Source organism: Mus caroli, unplaced genomic scaffold, assembly GCF_978045245.1.
Source record: "Mus caroli unplaced genomic scaffold, Mus_caroli_1 scaffold_11, whole genome shotgun sequence".
Taxonomy (NCBI): Eukaryota; Metazoa; Chordata; class Mammalia; order Rodentia; family Muridae; genus Mus; species Mus caroli.
In genome coordinates this window covers 51,595,481-51,620,058 of record NW_028227266.1, presented here as the reverse complement: position 1 = coordinate 51,620,058, position 24,578 = coordinate 51,595,481, and the positions used below count along the sequence as shown (strand labels likewise).

The window sequence follows — 24,578 nt, the reverse complement described above, 5'->3', positions numbered from 1 at the left end:
AGTACTGGGGAGTGAATTTCTGTTTTAGGACAGCCAGGGCTACACATAGAAACCCTATCCTGAAGAACCCCAGCACTACCACCAAAAACCAAACCAAACCCAAAAAACCCCCAAAACAGCAAAAAAACAAAACCCCCAAAACAACCAAACCTACAACATGAAGACAGAGCAGATGAAGATCTGAATTTGGATTTCAGGGATCCATGTAAAAGCCAGGAATGGCTGTGTTTACCCTTGCTTCAGATATGGCAAACAAACATAGGAGGATAGCTGGGACTTGCTGGCCAGCCAGCAGAAAAACCCTTTTCCTAAAGGAAAATGACAGAGAACTATAAAAATACCTGATATTTGTGTGTGTGTGTGTGTGTGTGTGTGCATGGGCGCGCACTAACTGTCTGTGGACTATCTAGTGGTTTCAAGCTAGTTTACTAAGAATCTTGAAGGCCAGGAGAGGTAATATACACCTTTAACCCCTAGCACTTGGGAGGTAGAGGCAGGAGGATCTCTGTGAGTTTGACGATAGTCTTGTCTACACAGGTCAACAAGAACTACATAGCTACCGTCTCAAGAAACAAATCAAAATGACAAGAATCCTGAAGAAGCTCTGTGTATGGTGCATGCCTGCAATATTGGCACTCTGAGGAGGTAGATGAGGAGGACCAGGACTTCAAAAGCCATTGGACTATGTAATGAGTTCAAAGCCAGCCCGGCCTACATGAAAGACACTGACTAAAAACACACATACAGCTATAGAGAAGAGCATGAGTTAGTTTATATATGAATTCTCATTATGCAGCACACAGATATGAGTTACAGGAGAAAATCTGTAATTTCCTGCATTATATGAATTCCTGAAAAACACAGAGAATTAACTAAGCTACAAAGAAATTTAACCAATTTCTAAATAGGACTGTCAATATAAATCCAAACTGGTAAAGTTAATGAAAATATATTTATTCAAACCTAACTGTAGGACAGACCCAAACTGTTATGTGAACATTAACTGTGTGCTTAGTTAGCTCCTTAGGAGTAGAATAGCTCAGAGTCATAGAACATTTCTCAAAATATAAATCTGTACAGTAAAATCTAGCAATTAAAAAAGACATAATTTACATCTTGAAGACGTTTTTGTTGTTGTTACAGTAGGATGGATTTATTTCTTAAAGGCCCAGTACAAAAAATGGTTGAAGAAAGTGTCTTTTTAATAAAATATACACCCGTAGAAAAAAAATCCTAATATGCTGATATTTAAACAGTAAGAACTTAAGAAAACACTTCAATATCTAGGCACAATCGGTCAAGTATTAATGATAATTTCTGTCATTCCTTTAAAGTTTAGGCCAGCTTTTCAACTTGACTGTTGTTTATGAGTCAGTCCAACACAGAGAAGGCACCTCTCACTCCCCTAAGGACCTTTTGAGAGTAACTATTTATAACACTTTAAAGAACACAAGGTTCTATAGGTTATGTATGAACACAGTTATTTACACATCCCATTTTAGGGTAAACTAAATTACAATATAACTATGATTTGCATTTTTACATCTTATGATGGATATGACTTTCAAAGACACCAGAAGACAATCCTCCATATAAGCTTTTACATACAAGATTTAAATTAAATGTGCATTGGTCACTAGTATGTGAAAAAGTCTATGAATTAGTGCAATTCTTTGTATCCCCAGTGCTTAGGGAAAGTTTACATATAATCAAGAAATCTCAACTACTACATAACTCAAATTTTTATGGCTCAATAGTCTAACCACTTAATGTTCTGTAAAAGATTTCAAAAGTTGTAAGTGAAATATCAGAACACTTAATAAATGGTTTATAAATATCTCTTTAAAACAAAGAGAATAGATGAACAGAATAAAGTATAAAACTTCAGAAATATAGTTTTTACTGAAATTTATGAAGGGTGATAAAATATTGACTCTAGGGGGAAATCATCATCCAACTGTTGCTTTCTGATTAGATATTTTACTAACCAGTCGAGGTGGTTATCATTATTATTTTTTACTTAGTGGCTTATCTAATATTAGCTGAAGGTAATTTATAAGAATAATTATCATTTTCCTCCAAAGGAGATGAGAAAGTACTCCAGAAGAATAAGCCTCGGGTGAAGTCAATCAAGACAGTGTGGGAAAATTAGGTTGATTTAAGCTCTATTTTTACACAATATACACATGTACAATATACAGTGTCAAAGCTGTACAGTTTTGCAGATTGGGTTTACTTACATTTCTGCGTATGTTCTTTTTTTTAGAATACAAATATTCCATGAAAGTCTATTTACAAACTAGGAAGCTGCTTCAGAAACAGCATGACTTAGATATAAAGTGAAACCTCAGTACAGTCAAAGTGCAGGTCATGTTCACAGTCTGTCTCTGGCCCGTTTCCTACTCGCCGCCTGAAGGACACTAGATTTAAATAGCTACTGGTCTCTGTGTCAGGGTGTTCACTCATCATAATGCAATGAGAGCAAGAATTTGTCCACATCCATTCCTGCTGGAAATGAACTAGGTAGCTTCTTTTTCTGTCAAAACAAACAAAAAAGAAGAAAAGGAAAAACAATAAACTCTAGGCCAGATAATTTTCTTAGCAAATCACCTAAAACACTGTATTAGGCTCTTTATTATTAAAATTGCATCATTTTTGAGTTTGTTAGAATTTATTTCTATAGGGAAAGACAGACAGGTTTTACTAACCCAATTCAATGTTAGTTTAGTGCAAAAGGCAAAAAAACAAATCTAGAGTATATATATGAATGTTCAGACAGGAGACATGCTTCCTTTAAGATGGTCATTTGTGTCGAATCATAAACTTTACAAAACATTACCAACAGATACTGTTTTACTATACTATACTGATTTATCGTGTGCATGTGTGTATGTGTGTGTAAGTCAAAGGACTGCTTTTGGGAGTGTTTTTGCTTCTTCATGGTTCTCAAGGATTGAACTCTATAGTGGATCAGCCTTGAAGCTAGAGGACCCCTTTGCTAACACACATTAAAGAATACCACTCACTCACCAAGCTCCAAACGTTAAGACAGAGGAGATGCTTTTTAAAGTGTTAGCCTAAAACAGACTACAAAACCACAGGGTGAGACAATTTTAGGTTAAATGATGAGGCACAGAGGAAGAGACCAGAGTCTAGACATGAACAGGCAGGCACAGGAATGGCACACACTTGATAAGAGAATTCAAACTCAGGCTTGCAGGACACCAAACCTAAAAACCACTCCTAACTTACTACACTTTCTCCTGTGAGTAGGACATTCACATGCTTTCCGTTTAATCTACATGATAAAACAAACTTTAAATAAATGCATTTTATTTACCAATGCTACCATCCTTGTACTGCCTTACTACAGACAATCATGGTTACAGAAAAAACAAGAACATGAGTTTTTCTGCTCCTCTGCTGGGACCATCATTATAGACTATGGAAGGGATGGAGAACATGAGGTGGTTTTTTTTTTTTTTGGTTTTTCGAGACAGGGTTTCTCTGTATAGCCCTGGCTGTCCTGGAACTCACTTTGTAGACCAGGCTGGCCTCGAACTCAGAAATCCACCTGCCTCTGCCTCCAGAGTGCTGGGATTAAAGGCGTGCGCCACCACCGCCCGGCATGAGGTGTTTTATTTGGTAATTCATTTAATGGTTGTTTCCCAGGCTTTCACTTTTTGTATTTCCATGAAAAATACTGGGTGATACCATGACAGAAACATTCACTTTTCCTCAGGATGATACATAGACAACTTGTATCATTGTGACCAGGAAACACTACTAAGTGTATAGTTTGGGGGGTATAGTTATCTATGTAGCTGCAGCAAACACAACTGAACTCTCTAGATACTGAAGGGACAGGAGAATTGAAAACTTTCAAACTTGCCTTGATTTTCTTCTTTTTCATTGGTACTGATGAATTTGCAAGATTTTTACCAGAAGTGCGGGAGTTCCTCTCACACTCATCTAATTCCTCAATTTTCCGTTTCTTTGTAGTGCTCCTTGAAGATGTTCTAAACTGCTGCATGTTGTCTTTTAAAGGAGTTGCTGTAGTCCTAGCAATTGCTGCTCTGGAGAGAATCATGAGCGTGTGGGCAGCCATGCTCACACTGTTTTCACTGCCTGTTTCACTGGCTGGGCTGCAGGCAGGCAAGTCTGCAGTAACAGGAGGGATCATTACTCTTGGCATGCTGCCTTCTTCACCACAGCGTCTACTAGCGGGGGCCTTCATACTGTCACTAGGCTCTTCTTTATGCTTTTCCCCTGCTCCTGAGCCAGGTGTCCGGGGTACTGGCAAGTCAGTATCGGCACTCCTATTGGCTGGGCTGTGGACGGGAACATCCTGCAGTATTTCTACCCCATTTAAAGAGCTGGCAGGTTTACTCTGCTCTTGTTTTTGATCCTTCACAGTTCCACCTACAGAAGTGGCATTTTTATTGTTTGAGGGTGTGGTTTGTTTTTTGGTCAATTCCTGCAGTGAGGCTATGGCTTTTTCGTTCCTCAAGCTCCCACTCTGCTGCCCACCAGGCAGTTTTGAGATGTCTGCATTCTTTGGCCTTTCCCCATCACCGCACAGTTCATTCTCCTTGTTAGCTGTTGCTTTATGGAAAGACTCAAGGGCCATTTCTGTGGGGGAAACTTTCTTTTCAGACTGAACTTCTTTCACAGTGGTGTGTCGACTAGAGGCAGTTTCTGATTTAGATGAGATCTTGGGCACGGTTCTCTCTCTCTCTCTCTTGATGGCATTACTAGAAGGTGGTTGTAAGGTGGAGGACAGAATGGGGGAGTCAACATGAGAAAAGGGTGCTCCCTTCTTTTCTTTGTTTTCGGAGGTCATCTTATACAGTGACCCCTGTGTATTTGCAACAGAAGAAACAGTACTGTCGAAACAAAGCACTCGCCTATGACTTTCAAATGGCTTGCTGGGAGGAGCTACCCTCTCTCCTGAGAGGGAAATCGTGGCGTCTTCCAATTTTTTCCCAAGTTCAGTGGCTATATTCTTATCAGAAGCTTCAGTCCTACCGAAACAAAAAAAAAAAAAAAAAAATCTCATTTTTAGCAACCAAAATTAGTCATTTAAGCATTTTAATAACTTATGATGTAACATATTTTATGCTCACCTCTGCGTATGACATGCTTCTGAAAGACTGGACAAGTTTGTCAAATTATTTACCTGTTTTCCTGGAATTATAAATTAATTCATTAGAAATTATAAATTAATTCTTTGTGAAAGAATATATTCTTCTGAAAGAGAATGAGTCAGATGACATTACAATGAGTTAACCAACTTATTTGCTTCTATATACTTTTTTTAAAATACTTACATTGTTTTACAAAATAGACTCACACACTGTATAGAGGAAATCTAGATACAGAACCAACGATTTGCTTTAATTTCAGGCAAACATGAATTTAACCTTCAGGGCCACAACTTTTAATTTTCCAGATAGTACTTAGTGCACCAATTCTCTAACAGTGTCTCTGAATGAATAGATCCCATAGATAATGCATGCACATGACCAGGTTCCTTACAGAAAATTGGAGTTATACATGTAACAGAGACATATCCTTTTATCACATCTAGTTTAGTCATATGATACAATACAAATACCATGTTAATAGCTAATATTGTACTGTTCAGAGAAAAATGATGAGAAAGCTATTTGGCACAAATGTAATTTTTAACTCTTCAGAAATGTTCTACCTGTGACTGGCTGAATCTATAATTGTCAATGAAACTGAGAAGGAAACTGAACTGTACTTTGATCAAGATAGCTGTTCAAGAAAGCCCCTTGGGGCTGAGTGTCTGACAGTGGCACAGCAGCAGAGGCAGGAGGATTTTTGTTTGTTAAAGGCCAACCTCATGCACAGAGCAAAAAGGCTATACAGAGAAACCCCGTCTCAAAAATCGAAAGGACAAACAAAACAAAGCACCTTGGGGAAAGGGGTTATGATGAATTAGAAGTGGTGTTTGTGAGACCTGGAGTTTGGATGGAATAAAGTCAAAGTAATAAAATCACCAATGGAGAAAAAAAGGGGTAGAGCCACATGGAGTAGAGATAGGAGTAGATTAGGTGGGCTTTTCTCCATAAAGAAGCCAGCTGGTATAGCCAGCCACACCACACTGCTTATGCACACTGGTGGCTCATAACCATCCAGTTCCTGGGAATACAGTGGCTTCCTTTAACTTTAGTGGGCAGCAAACATGCACAATAGCCATATACATATATAGAGAAATCTTAAAAAAGAAAAGAAACAAAACAAAAAACCCAAAACAATAGTGATCAGAAAAGAACACCCTTACAACATAGTAGCCAAATTTTCAAAACAAACAAACAAACAAAACAGTAAAAATGTGAGGGAAAAACACCAACTCACACATAGAGGCAAAAACATTAAAACATGAGATCTCTTGTAACAGCCCTTAATTTAGAAGTTCAGGAAAGGATATTTTAAGCCCTGAAAGTAAATAATTCAAAACTGTAATTGTTATACCTCTCAAAATTGATAAGTAAAATTCTACAAGACAAGCACAAGTTAGTTAACAACCAAACCAACACTGTAAGAAATTTTACTATAATAAACACTAATTTAAAAGGTTGACCTCAGAAACTACAGTATTTCTGAATGACAGTTATCAGAGAGATACTAAATAAATTATCCAATGGTTACTTATAGCATTATATTACCTATATATTCATATATCTGTTCACATATTTGTGTATGTATATATATACATATACATACATACTCTCTCTCTCTCTCTCTCTCTCTCTCTCTCTCTCTCTCTCTCTCTCTCTCTCTCATATATATGTATAGAGATCAAAACCCTCATCTTGTAGGGAGGCTCCTTAAGACACTGGCTGTTAGCAGGAAGCAAAACTGCATCCTACAGGGAAGCTCCTTAAGCTCAGTTAGTAAACAACTCAATAACTTCAGGAAGTCACTGTGGCTAATCGGTCACCAGTCCCTCCTCCAAGAGGCATATATAAACAGTAAGGACTGCAAAGAGACAGTCACAGACCAGCACAGAAGCCTGGAGAGGTACATCACCCAAGCTACCTACAAAAGAAAAAAAAAAAAAAGAAACTAGCCCACTTGCCTGGAAGAGTCTCAGATCAACAGAGCTACCTGGAAAGGCCTCAAACCAGCTGAGTTGTACAGTACACTCCAGGTTTCTAGATTTTGTGAGCTGTCATCCAGGCTAGGGTGGTTTTTTTTAGTCATGCTGCAGTCATTTCTGCTGTTACTAATCTCTCACCCAAATTCCTGTAAACACGTTCAATAAAGCTCATTGGCTCACCAAGTGAGACTTTGATCTGTGGTCAGTTCCTGGTTCCTTATCTGGGATGAGTACAGGTGTGCCCACACCTCCCCACAGAACAGTGTCACGTAACAATAACGCACGCGTCTCAAAGTTTCAGCAAACAAACTCAGAAGGAGCAGGCAGATGTGAAGAATCACAAGAAAACGAGGGAGAAGAGGGGAGGCTGCAGTGACCTCACTGGAGGTAAAAGGAGCTATTACAAACACTCTCCAGTAAAATCCTTAGGAAATCCTCAAGAAATCCTTAGTGGGTCAGGGGGACTCCTTCACTTCCTTTCCTTTTTCTCAAGAAGGGGCCTCAAATTGTTCGGCCCCATCTAGCTTCTTATTTCAGTGTGCCATGGATGGGCTATGCAGAATTTGCCACCACACAGAGCCAGGAGCTTCAATTTTATCCTGAAAGGAACAGGGAATTCCTGAAATGTTTAGGTACAAACATATATTCTAGTATGTAGGAAGGAAGGGGTCACTCAGCTAACAAATATAGGATGAATTAGAGAACCGAGGATATCCCCGCCCCCCAAAAAAGGACAGCAGGGTAGAACACTACAGATGGGCAGAAAATGAGGAATATATGAACTGTGAGAAATGTGTCAAGAATAACTCAGTTTTTTGACAAGAATAAAGAGATGGTACAATGTATTCAAGAAGAAAACGTTCAGTTGTTACTTCTGAGATATAAAAAGTACCTGTAATAGGCTTGCTTCTGAGTCCCTGAGCCTTCTGGGATTTTTGAGGAATGGGGAACTGAGTGATGCTTCTATTACAAACAGGTGCTGCTAAAGGCATATGAAGGACCTAGGAGAAAAAATGAGAGAGAGAAAAAACTGTTCGTTCTGCTGTTTGAAATGCTTCCCCACACTATTTTTAGTTCATAAATGCTACCTGCTGAGGAGGAGTCGAGAAAGTATTTCCATTCTGTCCAACTACAGACACAGGTATCATTCCCACCATTCCTTGAAGTACAGGCTGGACTGGAGAAGCAATTATGATGGCAGATCCTAAAAAAAAAACAATTCTAATTATCAGATTTCCTCCCTAAATCTTTTGGTAATAAATCAGTATTTTGAAACAAATTCTATGACCAAATCTTCTTTCCTGACAGTTTCTGCATCAGCTCCAGGTTCCTGTCCTCACTGTTTTTGATAATATGGACCTGAGTGAACTAAACCCCTTCGTCCTCAGGTTGCTTTTGGTCATTCCATGCCAGCAATAACCCTAACTACAACAGAAGCTGGTACTAGGAGCGTACCACTGAAGACTTACTAGCCCAGTTTGTTTTGGGGAGGACTGTGGAAGAACTTAGGAACTTTGGGGCAAAAAAGCACTTGAGTGTTGAGAGCTCAGTGGGCTGTTCGGCAGGAGCTGGGAAGATAAGAATGTTGAGGCCTGGCTTCCTAAGCCTCAGAGGGAAGCAAAGACTCTCCTGGCCTTTTGTGTGAAGAAGCTGTAGTGTCTGGTCAGCTGGAGCTTAAGAACTGGCTGTGAGTAACAGGAAACCAGAACTACTAAAGTAAAACCTTTGCTGAGCTGGGACAGTGGATGCTGGTCAGCTGGTGCTGAAGGATCAGCTGTGATTAACAGACTAGCATCACTGAGGTGAAGTCTTCTGGAAATGTTTCCTTGGGGCCAGCATACAGAAACTGTGTTTCAGAAACAGCCAAGGTTGTACCTCCTGGGGGCAGCCAAACTTGGTAGTTTGAAAGTCACCCAGGTTGTGAAGGCCTGTGAGGATGGATCATGGAGAACAAGTGAGGCTTGGCACTGGAGAGCAGAGCTGGTACCAGCAAGCACTATTGGATGACCACCAAAAACAGCGGCAGTGGTGCAGTGGAGCCAGTCATAGCCTAGAAAACAAGCTGTGTAGGCTGCAGAGGATAGAGCCAGAGAAGGACCCAAGCCATTTGGGTCACTTTGGAGGAGCCCAGAAGATAGTAAATCTCAGACACTGAACACTGAATTGTTTAAACTTTTGGGATTTTGGTTTTGCTTTGTTCAAACTGAGACTGTACCTTGGTTCTCCCACCTTGAAGAAAGTACTTTTTTTTTTTTTTTTTTGATTTGAAAGGAGACCACAATTGAAAGACTTTGAATTTTAAAAGAGACTGTCCATTTTAAAGATACTTAACTTTTAAAAAAGATTTTATTTATTTTGACGTTGTTTTGCATGCATGTTTGTCTGATGGAGAGTGATGGAGAGTGCCAGATCCTCTGGAGTTACATATAGCTGTGAGCTGCCATGTGGGTGCTGGAAATTGAACCAGGGTCCTCTGGAAAAGCAGCCAGTGCTCTTAACCTCTGAGCCACCTCTCCAGCCCCCAAAGATTATATTTTAAAATATTTTTATTTTTAGAGACAGTGGGACTTTTAAATTTTGCAATATTTATATTGTAATGTTGCTATTGATGTCTGATCTTGGTGAAAAATAAGAAAAGAAAGGTTATGGTTTAACAATGATATATTTGTGTGTTAAGTATTGATGTATTTAGTGTGACAAGGGGTTAATTTTGCTGGCTAGTTTTATGTCAACTTGATACAAGCTGGAGTTCTTTGAAAGGAGGAACATCAATTATGAAGACGCCCTCATAAGACTGGGCTGTAGGTAAGCCTGGAGTGCATGTTCTCAGTAACTACTGTGGGAAGACCCAGCCCATTATGGGTGATAGATACCATTCCTGGGTTGGGAAGCCTCGGTTCTGTAAGAAAGCAGGATGAGCAAGTGATGAAGTGCAAGCCAGGGAGGGTGGGGTCACAGTAAGCAGCCCTCCTCTGGCTTCTGCATCAGCTCCTGCCTCCAGGTTCCTGCCCGGCATGACTTCCTGTCCTCACTGCTTTTGATGATGAGCTGTTGTACTGAACTGTGAGGGAAATAAACAAGCGCTTCCCTCTCCAAGTTGCTTTTGGTCATGGTGTTTTTTATCACAGTAAAAGTAACCAGAACTAAGCCAATCTCTTTTAAAATTGATTTAAGTACAATAACAAAGTGAAGGTTTCACGTTTGAACCATGTATCAGAATACTTAAATTCTAAGTGAATATTTATAGCCCCAAAGAATTTTCCCAATGTATTAAGTCTTAAAAGTATTGTTCAAAAAGAATACATACTTTTATAACTAGATTAAACTACTGGGGGAAATTATAGTGCCTATATGGTCCTCATGAATTAAGCAGAATCAAAGCAATAGTAATTTAGTCCTGCTCTGTAAATCAGCCTTTTCCTAACATACTACCTGCTCCTATCATATTTATTTATCATATCTTATTTTCATGCAAACTGACAATTTCCTAAACATCCATGAATGCTTATTCTACTTCCCTTGGCATTATACTGACTTCTTTTAACTGTCAATCTTACCTCATTATTCTAAGCCAAGAATATTCTGTACCAATTCTGGCCTCTCTCTTATCTCAGTTGAAATGGATTCACTAAACTTAATACTTAGTTGATAATATTTAATCAAACTTCATTGTATGTCTATGAACCAGTACACATGGAAATGTAGGTGAACATGTATAAATTCTTATCGCTGAGAAACATAAATTAATTGATAGAAGTTTGTCAATTACTAACTGCTTGTTTTGTCTTTTGTTTGTCTGTTTTTGTTTTTTGAGACAGGGTTTCTCTGTGTAGTCCTCGCTGTCCTGGAACTCACTCTGTAGACCAGGCTGGCCTCGAACTCAGAAATCTGCCTGCCTCTGCCTCCCAAGTGCTGGAATTAAAGGCGTGCGCCACCACTGCCCGGCATTATTAATTGCTTGTAAACCAGCATATAATGAGTGGAAGAGCCCCCAGTGGAGCCTCTAAAGACTTAAATCATTTTTAAATGGCAGAAGATAGAAATTAGAAAGGGTTTTATGAAATTTTTTTTTCTTGAAAACCTCTCTAAATGACAACTTTCTTAAAAACTTTAACTATAATAAAAATAAATATCCTGAAACATTGAATTTAAGTATGTATACAGTTATGTAATAAATTAGGCTTTCTTTCTCACAGCTTAGCGTTGTAGATTAAAAAACTGTTCAAAGAAAACAAATTAAAGCTACAGCCTACCAGATTTAAAACAAAACCTGGCTGAATTAGATGGCAAGAGGCATAAGCAATTACTTATAGAGTATTTTGTCATATGAATCATCTATATTATTTTCCTAGTCTGTGACTTCACACAAGAAAATTAAGACTGCAATCCAGAGAAGCTCCAAAATATGTGCGCACACACATATACATTATACACACATACATGTATCTTGTTCTGTGCAGTGCTGGATAGAGTCCATGGCCTTGCACATGCTGTACAAGAAGAGCTTTTCCACTGAACTATACCCCAGCTCACCTCCGATATGCTTTTACAAGTTACCTTGTGAAAAGTTTGGCGACACAGCTTGGCTGACAGCAAACGCACTGTTAGACTTAGGTGGTGTCTGTAACTGCTGTTGAGGAGGCTGTGGAGTCATAGGTGCAGAACTCCCAGGCAATACCACTACATTAGACTGACTGACGGTTGGTCCCAAGGCTGTTGAATCAGTCATACAGGTAGCTATCAGAATGTTACTTGAATTGCCAAATGCTGTGCTTGTGGTAGGCATCAACTGTATGTATCCTCCGTCCTTAGGAACACATGGTGCAACATTGGCTGAAAAAGCAATGCCATCTTCATTCTGAGTGTTGTTTACCATGGGCTCCTCAGGTTTGAGCACTAAAAGGTTCTGCTCCATGGAGCCGGAATCCCCTACTTCAACAGACACAACAGCACTTGCAGTTTCTTCTGAAGATAGGCATGTAACAAATTCTGCATTTTTGGCAGGAGATTTAGAAGACAGAATTATCGTTGGTAAGTTTTCTCCACTGATACTAGACACAGCACTGTTAAGCTCTGCATCTGAGGAAACAAATGGATCATCACTAATGATAATTTTGAGAGAGACAATACTTGATGCATCTACCTCTGTTGAGTTGCTAGGTTTACCATCAGTATTTTGGGTCTCATGAGAGACTCCCACTGAACCACCAGATTCTGAAGAAAGCGAATTATTATTTTTTACAGGATTACCTTCTCCAAGAACCAGTGCAACTTCTTCACAGCTGTTATGTTCACTCAAAGAGAGAAAAATGGTATCTCCATCTTTCACAGAAGGGGGCTCGGGCTCTTGAGCACTCGCAGACTGAAGTGACTCCGTCTTGCTTTCCGTAGGATTTAAGTCAACAGACGCTGCATCATTAGAGAGCTGTTTATCTGAAGGGGCTGGTTCTTCAAGATGAATCTCTATTTTTTCAGTCACATTCACACCCAAACCTTCAACAATCCCAGGTGGTGATTTGCTCTGCGGTGGAGAATTATCTTGGCAATCTGCTTGTGGCTGTGCAGCAACTGGTGATACACTGTTAGTTTCAATTTTACTGTTTGGAGTTTCACTAGAGTCTGGCGACTCTGAAGCCTGAGAATTAGTTTTAACTTTTATTATATTGTTAGGATTTTCACAAAATTGGCTTTTTGATGGCTTTGTAGTTAGTGGAGTACTTTGGGACAAAAGCTGGGAATTTTTCTCAGAGAGAACTAAGTTTTTGTCATTGGTCTCACCACCAAGAGACACAAATGAAGTCACTGGCACACTGGGCTGATCAGGCTGATACTGAGATTGACTCAGTAGATCTGGAGACAAAGAGTTCTTCTCACCCACAGCCACTTCAGCTTCGGTGGGTATCTGACTGGTGAATAGCTCAGAACAATGTTCATTACATTCAGCAGAGCTTCCTCTTTGGTTAAAGTCACTCAAGTTAGACACAGACTCAAGGGTAATGTCAAGGGCACACTTCTGTTCAGCAGGTATGGCTGTTTTAAAGGTCTTTTTTTGAATGTTAGAGCTTATCTGAGAGAAGTTTTCCTGGGATTCCTGTGGAAGAACATCATGGCTGTTGCCACTCTTCAAATCATTTAATAATACATCTTCATTTTGATAGGATGTACAAAATGGAGGCTGACCAGACTGCCCATCTGTAAAACACCAGTGTGATGGAAAGTTGAGTATGCTTAGCTTCCGAAGCAGTCACTTTCTGTACAACCCATTTTGCCAAGGACATAACAATCTTTGGCATACCAATAATTTTAAGACTGACACACAATTACTTCCATTCTCTGGGTATCAAAAAAATCTAATTACTTTTCTAATTGCAGACAGTTTTGTAAACAATTGTCAAATTGTTTCCCAAGTTTCTGCGAAAACAGATGCCACAAAGAAGGAAAACATAGAGGTTTAAGAACATCCAATACTTACCAGGAGACAAAATGTCCTACGCTCTAACCCTAGTGGAAAGAGTGCTGTTTCCCTCTCTAGACCTTTTCTCTTTCTCCTTTTCCCGGTGTTTGTAAGACAGGTCTCACTGTGCATGTAGCCCACACTGGCCTTGAGCCTGCTCATGCTTCAGCCTCCTGGCTGATGGGATTTTCAAATTTTGCCACATTTACTGACCTTATTTTGCCTGATATATTTTTTTCATGGTAAAATGAGACCAAGATCATTTTACACAATTAACACAATTTCTGTGTATACTTTAACATTTGACATATTTCCTGAGGTTAACCATACACATGGCTCTAGAATGCAAATATGAATGCTTCACTCAATAATACTGTAGAGATTAAGACAGCTAAAAAAGAACATACAGAACAGGAAACTGTGATTAAGGTACAGGCTGCTGGGCGATAAAATGTGGCATCACTATAGTGAATGTTATAGCAATCATAATTTAGACAACCCAAATAAGGAAAGAAACATAATAGAGAAAAATAAAGAAAAATGTCTGCAACTATAACAAGTAAATATCATATTGTGTATAGAGCCCACTTAATTCTATATTGAGGGAGAGATTAGTGTATATTAAGGTATACAAATACAGGAGAAGTGGTATTTTAAAAATGTGACGCTAGAGATTAAACTGAGGGTTATGCTACATAAGCACTCTGCCTCCAAACTCCAGCCTCAGCCTGGAGGCAAATTCAAAATAAAATGGCAAGACTTTCTGAGAAAGTAGAATTACAAGTTTTATTTTGTTTATGATAAACATAATCTTCTAGATGTGAACAAACATGCAAACACATGCTCAGTTGAGTTACAGTGCAGCCTAAGAAATGGAGGATTGAGCTTTGCTATTAACAATGAACTCAAAGGATGATACTCTAAAACTAGGTTTTGAAGACAAAGATGTGAAAACACTGGACACCATTAAGCATTTAAAAGTAGGTACGGAGTTGCATGGTGGTGGGCACCTTTTCCCCCAGCACCCAGGAGGCAGAGGCAGGTGGATCTCTGAGTTTGAGGCCATCCTGATCTACAGAGTGAGTTCCAGGACAGCTAAAGCTACACAGAGAAACCCTGACTCAAAAACAACCCATCAATCAAAACAAGTAAGGAGAAATGATGATCAGGCATAGCTTGCAGACTGACTACATAAATGGAAGTGGTACTGAAAGGGGCATAAAGTTTACCATATTATGAAAAGCGAAGATGACAGCTATCTCTGAAGAACAGAGATGCAGGGCGCAGAGGGGGGAGTTACTGGGAGGAATCTTTCCTGTGCTGACAACAATATCCTTTTCTTACATGAGAGGTGATCCCAAGAGAATTTCTTCACTTGATTTTATAACTGAGAGAACCATATACATTTTTATTATGTTTTTCTCTAAATTTGTGTTATATTTAATAATACTTTTAAAAACAAATTCTCTATTTTAACTGTTTTGCTAACGACTGACTCTTGCTTTTCTTTAATTCACAAGTGCTTATTATGTACGGACTACCTATGCTACACCGGTATTCCATGAAAGAATGTTCAAGACTATCAGTATATACTGTATAATTTCCCAAAAAACAAATGGCGACTGTCACCCAACTCAGAAGGCTGAAACAACTTTTAACACATGAACCTAATAAATCAGGCCTTAGAATCTGTGCACTAATAAAATTATTTTGGTGCAGACTTACTCATTTGGCCAATACTACTTACTACTGGGTTGTGTGTCTACTACTCTATCAAGGAATGAATATGAAAAATTAATCTTTTAATCAAATTACTAGAGTGTACTGGCTAGTTTTGTGTCAACTTGACACAAGCTGGGGTTATCACAGAGAAAGGAGCTTCAGTTGGGAAATGCCTCCACGAGATCCAGGTGCAAGGCATTTTCTCAATTAGTGATCAAAGGGGAAAGGCCCCTTGTGGGTGGGACCATCTCTGGGCTGGTAGTCTTGGTTCTATAAGAGAGCAGGCTGAGCAAGCCAGGGGAGGCAAGCCAGTAAGGAACATCCCTCCATGGCCTCTGCATCAGCTCCTGCTTCCTGACCTGCTTGAGTTCCAGTCCTGACTTCCTTTAGTGATGAACAGCAATGTGGAAGTGTAAGCTGAATAAACCCTTTCCTCCCCAACTTGCTTCTTGGTCATGATGTTTGTGCAGGAATAGAAACCCTGACTAAGACACTAGAGATTTAGCAAAAATTTTCTCAATGGACATAAAAGTATAAGCATAAAAAAAAAAAAGACCTATAATAATTTAAATAACTTCCAATTTAAATATATATATATTTTTTTTTAATTTGAGACTAATTTTAACATTTTCGATGACATTAACAAAATAAAAATCTTACCTGATTCTTCAGTTTCAAAAGAACTTTTAATCGTTAGATTAGTTTCTTCAGGCAAGACTATATTAGGATTAGTCTCCATAGGTTGACTAGAGATTTGTGGTATATTTTTATTGTTCTTTGTTTTTCCTATTAAAAAGATAATAGAAAAATAATTAAATAACCATACTAGGGAAAAAGAAGCACAAGTATTGTCATTCTCAAATACATGTTAAAATTTTATTTCAATCATATTTTTTATTTATTTATTTTTCAGATAGGGTCTCAGGTAGCCCAGGCTGACCCTGACCTCACTAATGTAGCCAAGGATGACCCTGATATTTCTGCCTCTACCTTCAAATCCCCAAGGATTATTATAGGTATGCCCCCACCTCCTAAACAATGCTAACATGCTTTTTTATATGCCACTTACAAACACAAATTCAGGGACTTTTCTCACCAAATTTTCTTCTTTTTTTTGGTTTTGCTATGCTGCCTTAGGCTATTTTGAAGTTCTTAGTTCAAGCGATCCTCTTGCCCTCAGCCTTTTGACTGAGATAATGGGCACATGACAAGCACCTGGTTGTCAATGTTAAATGTTTATTAAAATCTTCTAAGAATCTGTACATGTAATAAGTTCTTATGCTGATTCCATTGGCTGTTCCTACTGTAATGCCGACTACTTTGTATATTGGGGATTCATTTATATTTACCTGCATTATAAAAGACTCACCACAGCTCATGTTGACTGGTCAAAATACTCACAAAATCAAAAGAAAAACAAACCCAAACCCAAGAAAGAAAAAGAAAACCTCTATTTTTAGAATTGAACTTTCCTGAGTAAAAATAAAGACCCACTTTCCCATGTCCATTACTTGCTATAAGGAAACAAGTAGTTTTTCAGAAGTCCTGGGTGATGATGTTACTTAATTCTGAGTAGGTTACTCAATCATGTCAGGAGAGAAAAAATTTATCTAGTTGTTAAATCAATACCCAATAATTACCATAGTCAAAAAGATCAAAGAGTGCCTGAAAGGCGGGGTCTGACTCTGTCTGCTCCAAAATATCTTGTATGGCTTCTTCAGACATATGGATTTCACTCTAAATTAAAAATGAAGGAATGAAAAATTAGTATTAGTATGTGTTTAACACCAGAGAAATTACTCACCTTTTACATGTAAATATTTCCCTATAAGAAATTTTCTTCTGATTTTAATAAGAGGTTTCCGGGCTGGTGGATTACAAACTGTAGCAAATGACAAGAGTGAGGATAGGACAGATCGGACTCTACTCCAAAGAGAATGTGTGGAAGAACAATATCCAACATCACAGAGGGGCTATCTGGTAACTGTTAGGTGCGAAGAAACAGATGGTGACAGAGTAAAAAGGAATGAGCACATGGCTCCAGCCCAAAAATTAAGCCAAGTATCAGGAGTGAAAGAGAGACCAGCAGTTCTACACATCCATAAGACAAACCCACAGTTCTCAAAGGCTGTGCAGGTTCTGGTAGATACTGAGTGCTCCATTGTGCCCAGCAGGCCAGTACAGAGAGAAGGACTACTTTGTCACTTGCTGTGTCTTGGAGGACTATAAGTAGACAAAACTGAGACGGAGTCTATTAAGATGAGGTACCTTGAGACCAGAAAATGAGGGATAATCACAAGTCAGGGATCCTAGAGTCAACTTATATGAAGGATGGGAGAGCTGTAGGAAGGAGTTCTAGGAACAGTGAAGGTAGATAAAGAAATACTGAAAACGGCTTGGCTTAGACAGTGAAGGATATAGGATACATATAAAATAGGATATAAACATAAAAAATTGAAGCAACTTAAAAAATCTGGGGGCTGGAGAGATGGCTCAGTGGTTAAGAACACCGACTGCTCTTCCGAAGGTCCTGAGATCAAATCCCAAGCAACCACATGGTGGCTCACAACCATCTATAATGAGATCTGACGCCCTCTTCTGGTGCATCTGAAGACAGCTACAGTGTACTTAGACATAATAATAAATAAATCTTAAAAAAAAAAAAAAAATCTGCCGCACTTAATCTATGAGTCCAGAGGTTCAGGGTGGGAATCTCTTGGGAACTTCTATTTCCTATGATTTCTGCTGGTCCTAATCCATACTGGGTGTCTTATATCTGACAGAGCCATCTTTACTTCAGCTTTACTCATCTCTCAGTTTGTAAGTTGCTAAGGTTGCCACTCTCTCAGTTGATATACTCTAGGGTAGCCAATGGTATACAGGATATAGTAGGCAACAGTACTCCATAAATTGTTCTCTGTGGCTAGGCAAGTCTACCATTACCTGAACTCCAGAGCTGAGCTTAAGTTCATTGCTGTAAGAACTGAGAAGCCTGAAGTTTCAGCAAATTACTTCATGTCCACTGCCACACCCTTTGCCAAGATATTTAATGCCTATAGAATTTTCAACGTATGGAGGCTAGTGCACTTAGATCAATCTCAGTACCATGTGTGTTTCCCAACAGACTCCAAGACATCTGCTGGCTTGAACACTGTATTCACTATCCAAATGTGTTCAGAAACAGATTATATTTGTGATGAATGAACAGTCTATTTTAATTACTTTAAATTAGATTATACCCATGTAATTTTTTGGCAATGACTTTAAAACAAAACCAAAACACTGTTTCATTCTGACTCTACTTCGCTCACACTCTCTCACACTCATCCCCACACATATCTACCCATACCGGCAGTCCTAGCAGTTCATCAATTGACGTTTCTGGCTCTGTCGGGTTGCTGTCTGTCTGCTTAGGTACTTGAGCAACACTACTATCACTGTAACACAGAAAGAAAAACCAAGAAACTGTTAGTGCAGTTGGGGAATTAGGTAAAAACAATCAGAAATTTGAATCACAGCTCACCTAGTCAAAAACTTATTTATATTTTCTGCTAGTTTTTCTTGAAGAGATTTGTTGCTTAATATTTTCTCTCTTGCATTTTCAATAACCATTTGCTGAAAAAGAAAATCAAGACTAGTAAAAGATAGGAAAGAATATTACATCATTCCCAAAAACCTAACCCGCCAAACCAAATGCAAATCACTTTTTGTGATCACATTTTTTTGTCCCAGCAATTTGGGGAGCTGAGATAAAATTATAAATTGTAGCCAGGATTTTATGTACAATCTGGAACACAGGACAAGACCTCAATTCTAAATAAATAATTAAAAAAACAAAATGTCAGCCGGGTGTGGTGGCGCATGCCTTTAATCCCAGCACTCAGAAGGCAGAGGCAGGCGGATTTCTGAGTTCGAGGCCAGCCTGGTTTACAAAGTGAGGTCCAGGACAGCCAGGGCTACACAGAGAAACCCTGTCTTGGAAAAACAAAAACAAAAACAAACAAACAAAAAAAGAAATAGGACAGAAGTCTGGGATAGAATTCTGAAGTCTAGTAGTGTTTTTAAATGTGAGAATACTTCAAACTGAATTTTAGGAAGGTCAATTACTTTTTCTACTGCAAATGCATTTGGATCCTGAAAATTCCTTGATGAATGCGGTCCAGATGCTGTGAGACTCTTCTTTTGTGATTCACTGAAATAAATTAGAAAGCTTGTTTGTTAGTATCTGTCTAACAGATCAATGATAGTATGAATACAAATTTTGAGATCATCATGGTAGTAGGCATATTTTTCCCCCTCTTTTCATAAGAACAAAGCCAGAAGAACAGAAAAGCATGGATTCAGATGTAATGAGTTCTATTAAAAAACAACAAAAATAAAGATGAAAAGAGAAAGAAAACAAATGAATGGAAAAACAAAACAAACAATCAAAAAACATCGCCCCCAAAACAAAAATTAGCTCTGTGGTCCTAAGTGTATAAGCTCTGTACTTTTATACCTTTTCTTTCTTTCTTTATTGGTAATGGGAATTTATCCCAAGACCTCATACATGATAGGCACGTGTTTTTCCAGTAAGCTACATTCTACGCTCCACCACCTATCTTATGATGGAATGTAAACCATTCTATTAGTGGCTTTATGAAAAGAGTTTTAAATATTCATGGACTTTATAATAAAAAGTTTCTGAAAATGTTATTAAGTTTTACTATTGTATGTGTTTGAGAAGTTAAAAACTCTAAGTCAAAAAAAGAAAAAAATATTGTTGACAGATGAAGAATCAGATAAAAGCCATTTAGAACTCTGACCACTGATTTTTTTTTTAAAAATAGAACAGGAAAAATATACATATGAAAATAAAAAACGAGAACATGCTTTCATGATTTAAAACGTCATACATTCTTGTGGACTATAACACACCTAAAAACAGGCTGTCATGATTTACCTCCATGTACTCTTCTCGATCATAAAACTAACATTATGTTTATTTAAGAAACACTCTACAAATGAGTTAAGATCTGTCATAAGCTATACCATTATTCTGCACAGCATCACACAAAGTTACTGAACAGTAAGTTACACACCATTGATTAAAGGACACAACTCAAATTCAGTGAAGTTACAATATTGGAAAAGATGTGTTTGGAGTGTGTCACAAAAACTTAATCTAGTCTTATTAATTTATTCACAATGCAAACACTCAGTTATCTTTTGTCTGTTTTTAAATGGCTATTGACAATGTGCTGATTATATAAAGTAATTACCTTTTACGCCTACCAGGAGACATTAAACTGGTTTGAGTTTTCCTTTCCTGAGGACCAGGAATGATATTCAAAGACTCTCCAGCTGTATCTTAAGAAAACAGAGTAAGCCAAAGAAACAGAAATTTTATTAACTTGTAATGAGATACTATTATTGTATATTAAAACCTAGAAAACATTTTCTGCGTACCACTATGAGCAAGGCAGTGTACAAGATTGTAAGATGAATCAATACGGTCCCTATGCACTTAAGGTTGGGCACTTGACACAGGAGAAAGGAAACACAAAGGAAAAAAAAAGTATAAAATCAACTGAATGCTCTTAGTATACAGGATTTGGAGAAAGACAGAAATGAACAATCTTCTTGTTATTTTTCAAGGCAAGGTTTCTGCCTGTAGCCTCAGCTGTCCTGAAACTCTCTCTATACAACCAGCTGGCCTCGAAGTCAGAGACCTACATGCTTCTGCCTCCCCAGTGCCGGGATTAAGGGCATCTTCACTATGCCTAAAATGAGCAGTCTTGATGGGTGGCAAAATTAATCGACTCAGAAATAAGAGATGGACCCTGAATTCTAATCCCAAAGCACATACTAAAACAGCTTCCTACTTCTTACTACCCTGTTTTCACTTCAGCAAGTATACATACAACATGCATGATCTAGATTAGAACACAATCTCCAACTTCTAGCTCTGAGACTCAGCTGAGACTATAAACACTATTCAGCACAGAAAGATGGTGGTATATTGGGAATATATACCAGGACAGACTGACATTCTGCTTAAAAACATAATCAAGTCTTTCCAATTATTAGCCCAAAATTGAAAATTAGACGAGCCAGGTAGTGGTGGTACATGCCTTTAATCCCAGCACTTAGAAGGCAGAGGCAGGAGGATTCCTAAGTTCCAGGCCAGCCTGGTCTACAGAGTGAGTTCCAGGACAGCCAGAGCTACACAGAGAAACCCTGTCTCGAAAAACAAACAAAAAACAAAACAGAACAAAACAAACAAACAAACAACCAAGAAAAAAAAGAAAATTAGATGAGTTCAAGGTTGGCCTGCAGTTCAGTTAGAACAGAAAGAACTGTAGACTTCAGCTACAAGGACTTCTAGTTTTTTTTTGTTTTTTTTTTTAAAGATTTATTTATTGATTATATGTAAGTACACTGTAGCTGTCTTCAGACACTCCAGAAGAGGGCGCCAGATCTCGTTACAGATGGTTATGAGCCACCATGTGGTTGCTGGGATTTGAACTCTGGACCTTCGGAAGAGCAGTCGGGTGCTCTTACCCACTGAGCCATCTCATCAGCCCGGACTTCTAGTTTTTAAATAAATAAATATTTATATTTGAAGGCATGTAGCAGATGACCTTGAATTTCTGATTCTCCTGACTGCTGGGATTACATAGGTGAGTCAGTTTTATATAACAATGAAAAAAAAATCCAGAGTTTTATGTTTACATTCTTGTGGCTGAATAATTGTCTGTTCTTTTTATAAGTTCTTTCATCTCGCTCTTGGGCCATGATTTTATATTTTAAACTAAGTCATGATTACTTGGATGAACTGAATTTAAAGAATAAAACTTAAACTTACTAGTTACAGTACTTTGTGGCTGTGACTGGTTGACCACCACAATATTTGACCTCACTGGAGTTGAAATTGGGCCAGTTGGCTTAACAGCTTGTGTGGCTACCAAAGGAGAAGTGGTAAACTGCCCTGAAGCATAAGGTAAAACCAGCAACTCTGAACTGACGGGAGCTGCCTGAGATGCCAGCCATCGCTGCCGCTTGATTTCTGCAATTCCATTTCTCGTTCGAGCTGAAACACATGGGCATTACAAAATTAACAGTGTCAGAGATGTTTTAGAATCTGACCAAGACACTATGTTGCATGGCCTATATGCTGTAACATGTTAGATTTATAGATTAAAAGCTCTGAAAAACATAAACTAGCTTTATGCAACTATTTCGTGGAAAACAAACTAAATAAAAACATTACAACTTCATATAACCCAAAGTACAACTGTTTTTCCATAACCTATAATGTTCCCCCCAAATTAAGATATTCAAAATTATAGATTAAGGATGCTACCACCTGAGATCTTACCACATGCAAGAGTTAAACTAGACATACTTTATATGTATATATGCACACACACACACACACACAAATCACAAAATTTGAATATATGCACATTCATACACATGTAGTTTTAACTTTGTTTAATATTGCTGAGGATTAAATCCAGGGCCCTATACATGCACTCTACCACTAAGTCACACCTTAAACTCCCTCAACCATGATATATGAACATGTCTAAAAGAAAACATAGATGTATGTTGTTAGTTAAAATGTTCAAGAGACAGAGTGTGAAGTAATATTGTACCTGGATGAAAGTTAAATACCAACCTCTCTGATGGGCAGCAAACCCTGGAGAACTTTGCATGCTCCTAACAATGAAACAGAGTAGTCACTTTTTAAGTATTACTTTCAGATGAGATATGTTTTGGCTTAGTTACCAGACCTGAAGTAAATTACTAGTTAAAAGGCGATATTCCTCAGATAGAGTCTATGTGTCTTTGGGGTATCCAACCGTGATTTCTTTTAGAAGAAAAACAGAACCATATAAACACTCAAACGACATAATTTTGGTGATCAAGTTCCTATCTAATCAATATGCTCTGATATTAATGTATAGCCTGGCCTGACTTTAGAAACTTGTTACGTTTAAGTAAGCTACATATGAATATAGCATTCTCAATTCAATTTTGTAATGACAGAAACTTTCCTAAAAAAATGTGATTCACATATATTAATACTTTAGGATCTCAGAGTTCAAGGATATCCTGCTGTCATGAAATTACTTTGTTGAACCTCCATATATGTAGAGAAGTACACAAAATTCTCAGTAGAAGCTTATTCTTTTACTGTAAATTATAATTATTTTTAACATATTTATAAGCAATCATAGATACCTGTTCCTATGAAATTCGTCAAATTTCCAACAAGATCCACAAAACTTAATGAACTGAACAAAGAATTTTTTTTAGTAATACACAAAAGTTTTGAGAGAACCTGTGTAAAATGAATCTTATTTTTATCTAACAGCTAACCAAAACATCTCCCACTAAACCCTCAAAACTCAGTGACTTTAAGAGTCTTGAGTTGTAAAAGTCTCCTATATTTTTGTTAGATGTGTGCAGTATGAGTTCTTGGTGTACAGTGTGTATACACGCGTGGCACACTCAATGAATGGAATGTAGAGGTCCTGTCGGGCTCGTTCCTTAATTTCTCATTACCTTTCTTTGTTGAGTCAGATCTTTCATCAAAACTGAACTTCACAACTTGGCTAGCCTGGCCGGCTGACCAATGGCCTTCAGGATTTCAGGTGTTTCTCCTCCCTATCAACCAGTCCTGGGGCCATAGGCTCGCACCACTGTGCACAGTTTTGTATATAGTACTGGGGGGCCAAACTCAGCTATTCATCTTTGCATAGCAGACACTATTACTGACTGAGTCACCTCTCCAGACACAGTAAAAATCTTCTGAAGATTATTTCCAAGGGCAGAATAACGAGTTAGGGAAAGAAATATGAAGACAAAACTAGCAAATAAGATGCAGTTCACTTCTGGGTTGAAACCATTTGGAGCCATTAGACTAGACCGAGGGTAAAAATGAGGCCTCAGCCGGGCGTGGTGGCGCACGCCTTTAATCCCAGCACTTGGGAGGCAGAGGCAGGCGGATTTCTGAGTTCGAGGCCAGCCTGGTCTACAAAGTGAGTGCCAGGACAGCCAAGGCTACACAGAGAAACCCTGTCTCGAAAAACCAAAAAAAAAAAAAAAAAAAAAAAAAATGAGGCCTCTATTGAAGTTATGTGAAATATTCACTTGTAGCTTTGAGAGGAAGGGTTTTTTCATTGAGATAGAGATGTCTAAAAACTTATAGCAAAAGGACTGGTATCTTTCCAAGGATACTGAACCTAGCATTCCAAGGCTGTGAACTACATAGACAGTGTAGTA

At 38.3% G+C, this 24,578-nt stretch overlaps 1 protein-coding gene across 2 annotated transcripts in view; it reads right to left on the bottom strand.

Moving 5' to 3' along the window:
* Positions 1–933: 933 nt before the first annotated feature.
* Positions 934–24,578, bottom strand: part of Npat (nuclear protein, coactivator of histone transcription) — a 36,780-nt gene continuing 13,135 nt past the window's right edge. The window contains exons 5-19 of one of the 2 annotated variants that reach the window (XM_029481670.2): positions 22,969–23,009; positions 22,153–22,377; positions 20,567–20,654; positions 19,413–19,497; positions 18,829–18,920; positions 18,655–18,742; positions 16,946–17,042; positions 15,966–16,091; positions 12,380–13,321; positions 11,687–12,208; positions 8,218–8,333; positions 8,022–8,130; positions 5,127–5,187; positions 3,893–5,024; positions 934–2,536 (exon numbers count right to left, since the gene is read on the bottom strand). In XM_029481670.2, coding sequence (XP_029337530.1) covers positions 2,459–2,536; positions 3,893–5,024; positions 5,127–5,187; positions 8,022–8,130; positions 8,218–8,333; positions 11,687–12,208; positions 12,380–13,321; positions 15,966–16,091; positions 16,946–17,042; positions 18,655–18,742; positions 18,829–18,920; positions 19,413–19,497; positions 20,567–20,654; positions 22,153–22,377; positions 22,969–23,009 — 3,802 coding nt within the window. In that variant the 3' untranslated portion in view covers positions 934–2,458. Of the gene's footprint in view, positions 2,537–3,892; positions 5,025–5,126; positions 5,188–8,021; positions 8,131–8,217; positions 8,334–11,686; positions 13,322–15,965; positions 16,092–16,945; positions 17,043–18,654; positions 18,743–18,828; positions 18,921–19,412; positions 19,498–20,566; positions 20,655–22,152; positions 22,378–22,968; positions 23,010–24,578 lie in introns of both variants that reach the window. The other variant, XM_021173279.3, reaches the window with a different exon arrangement.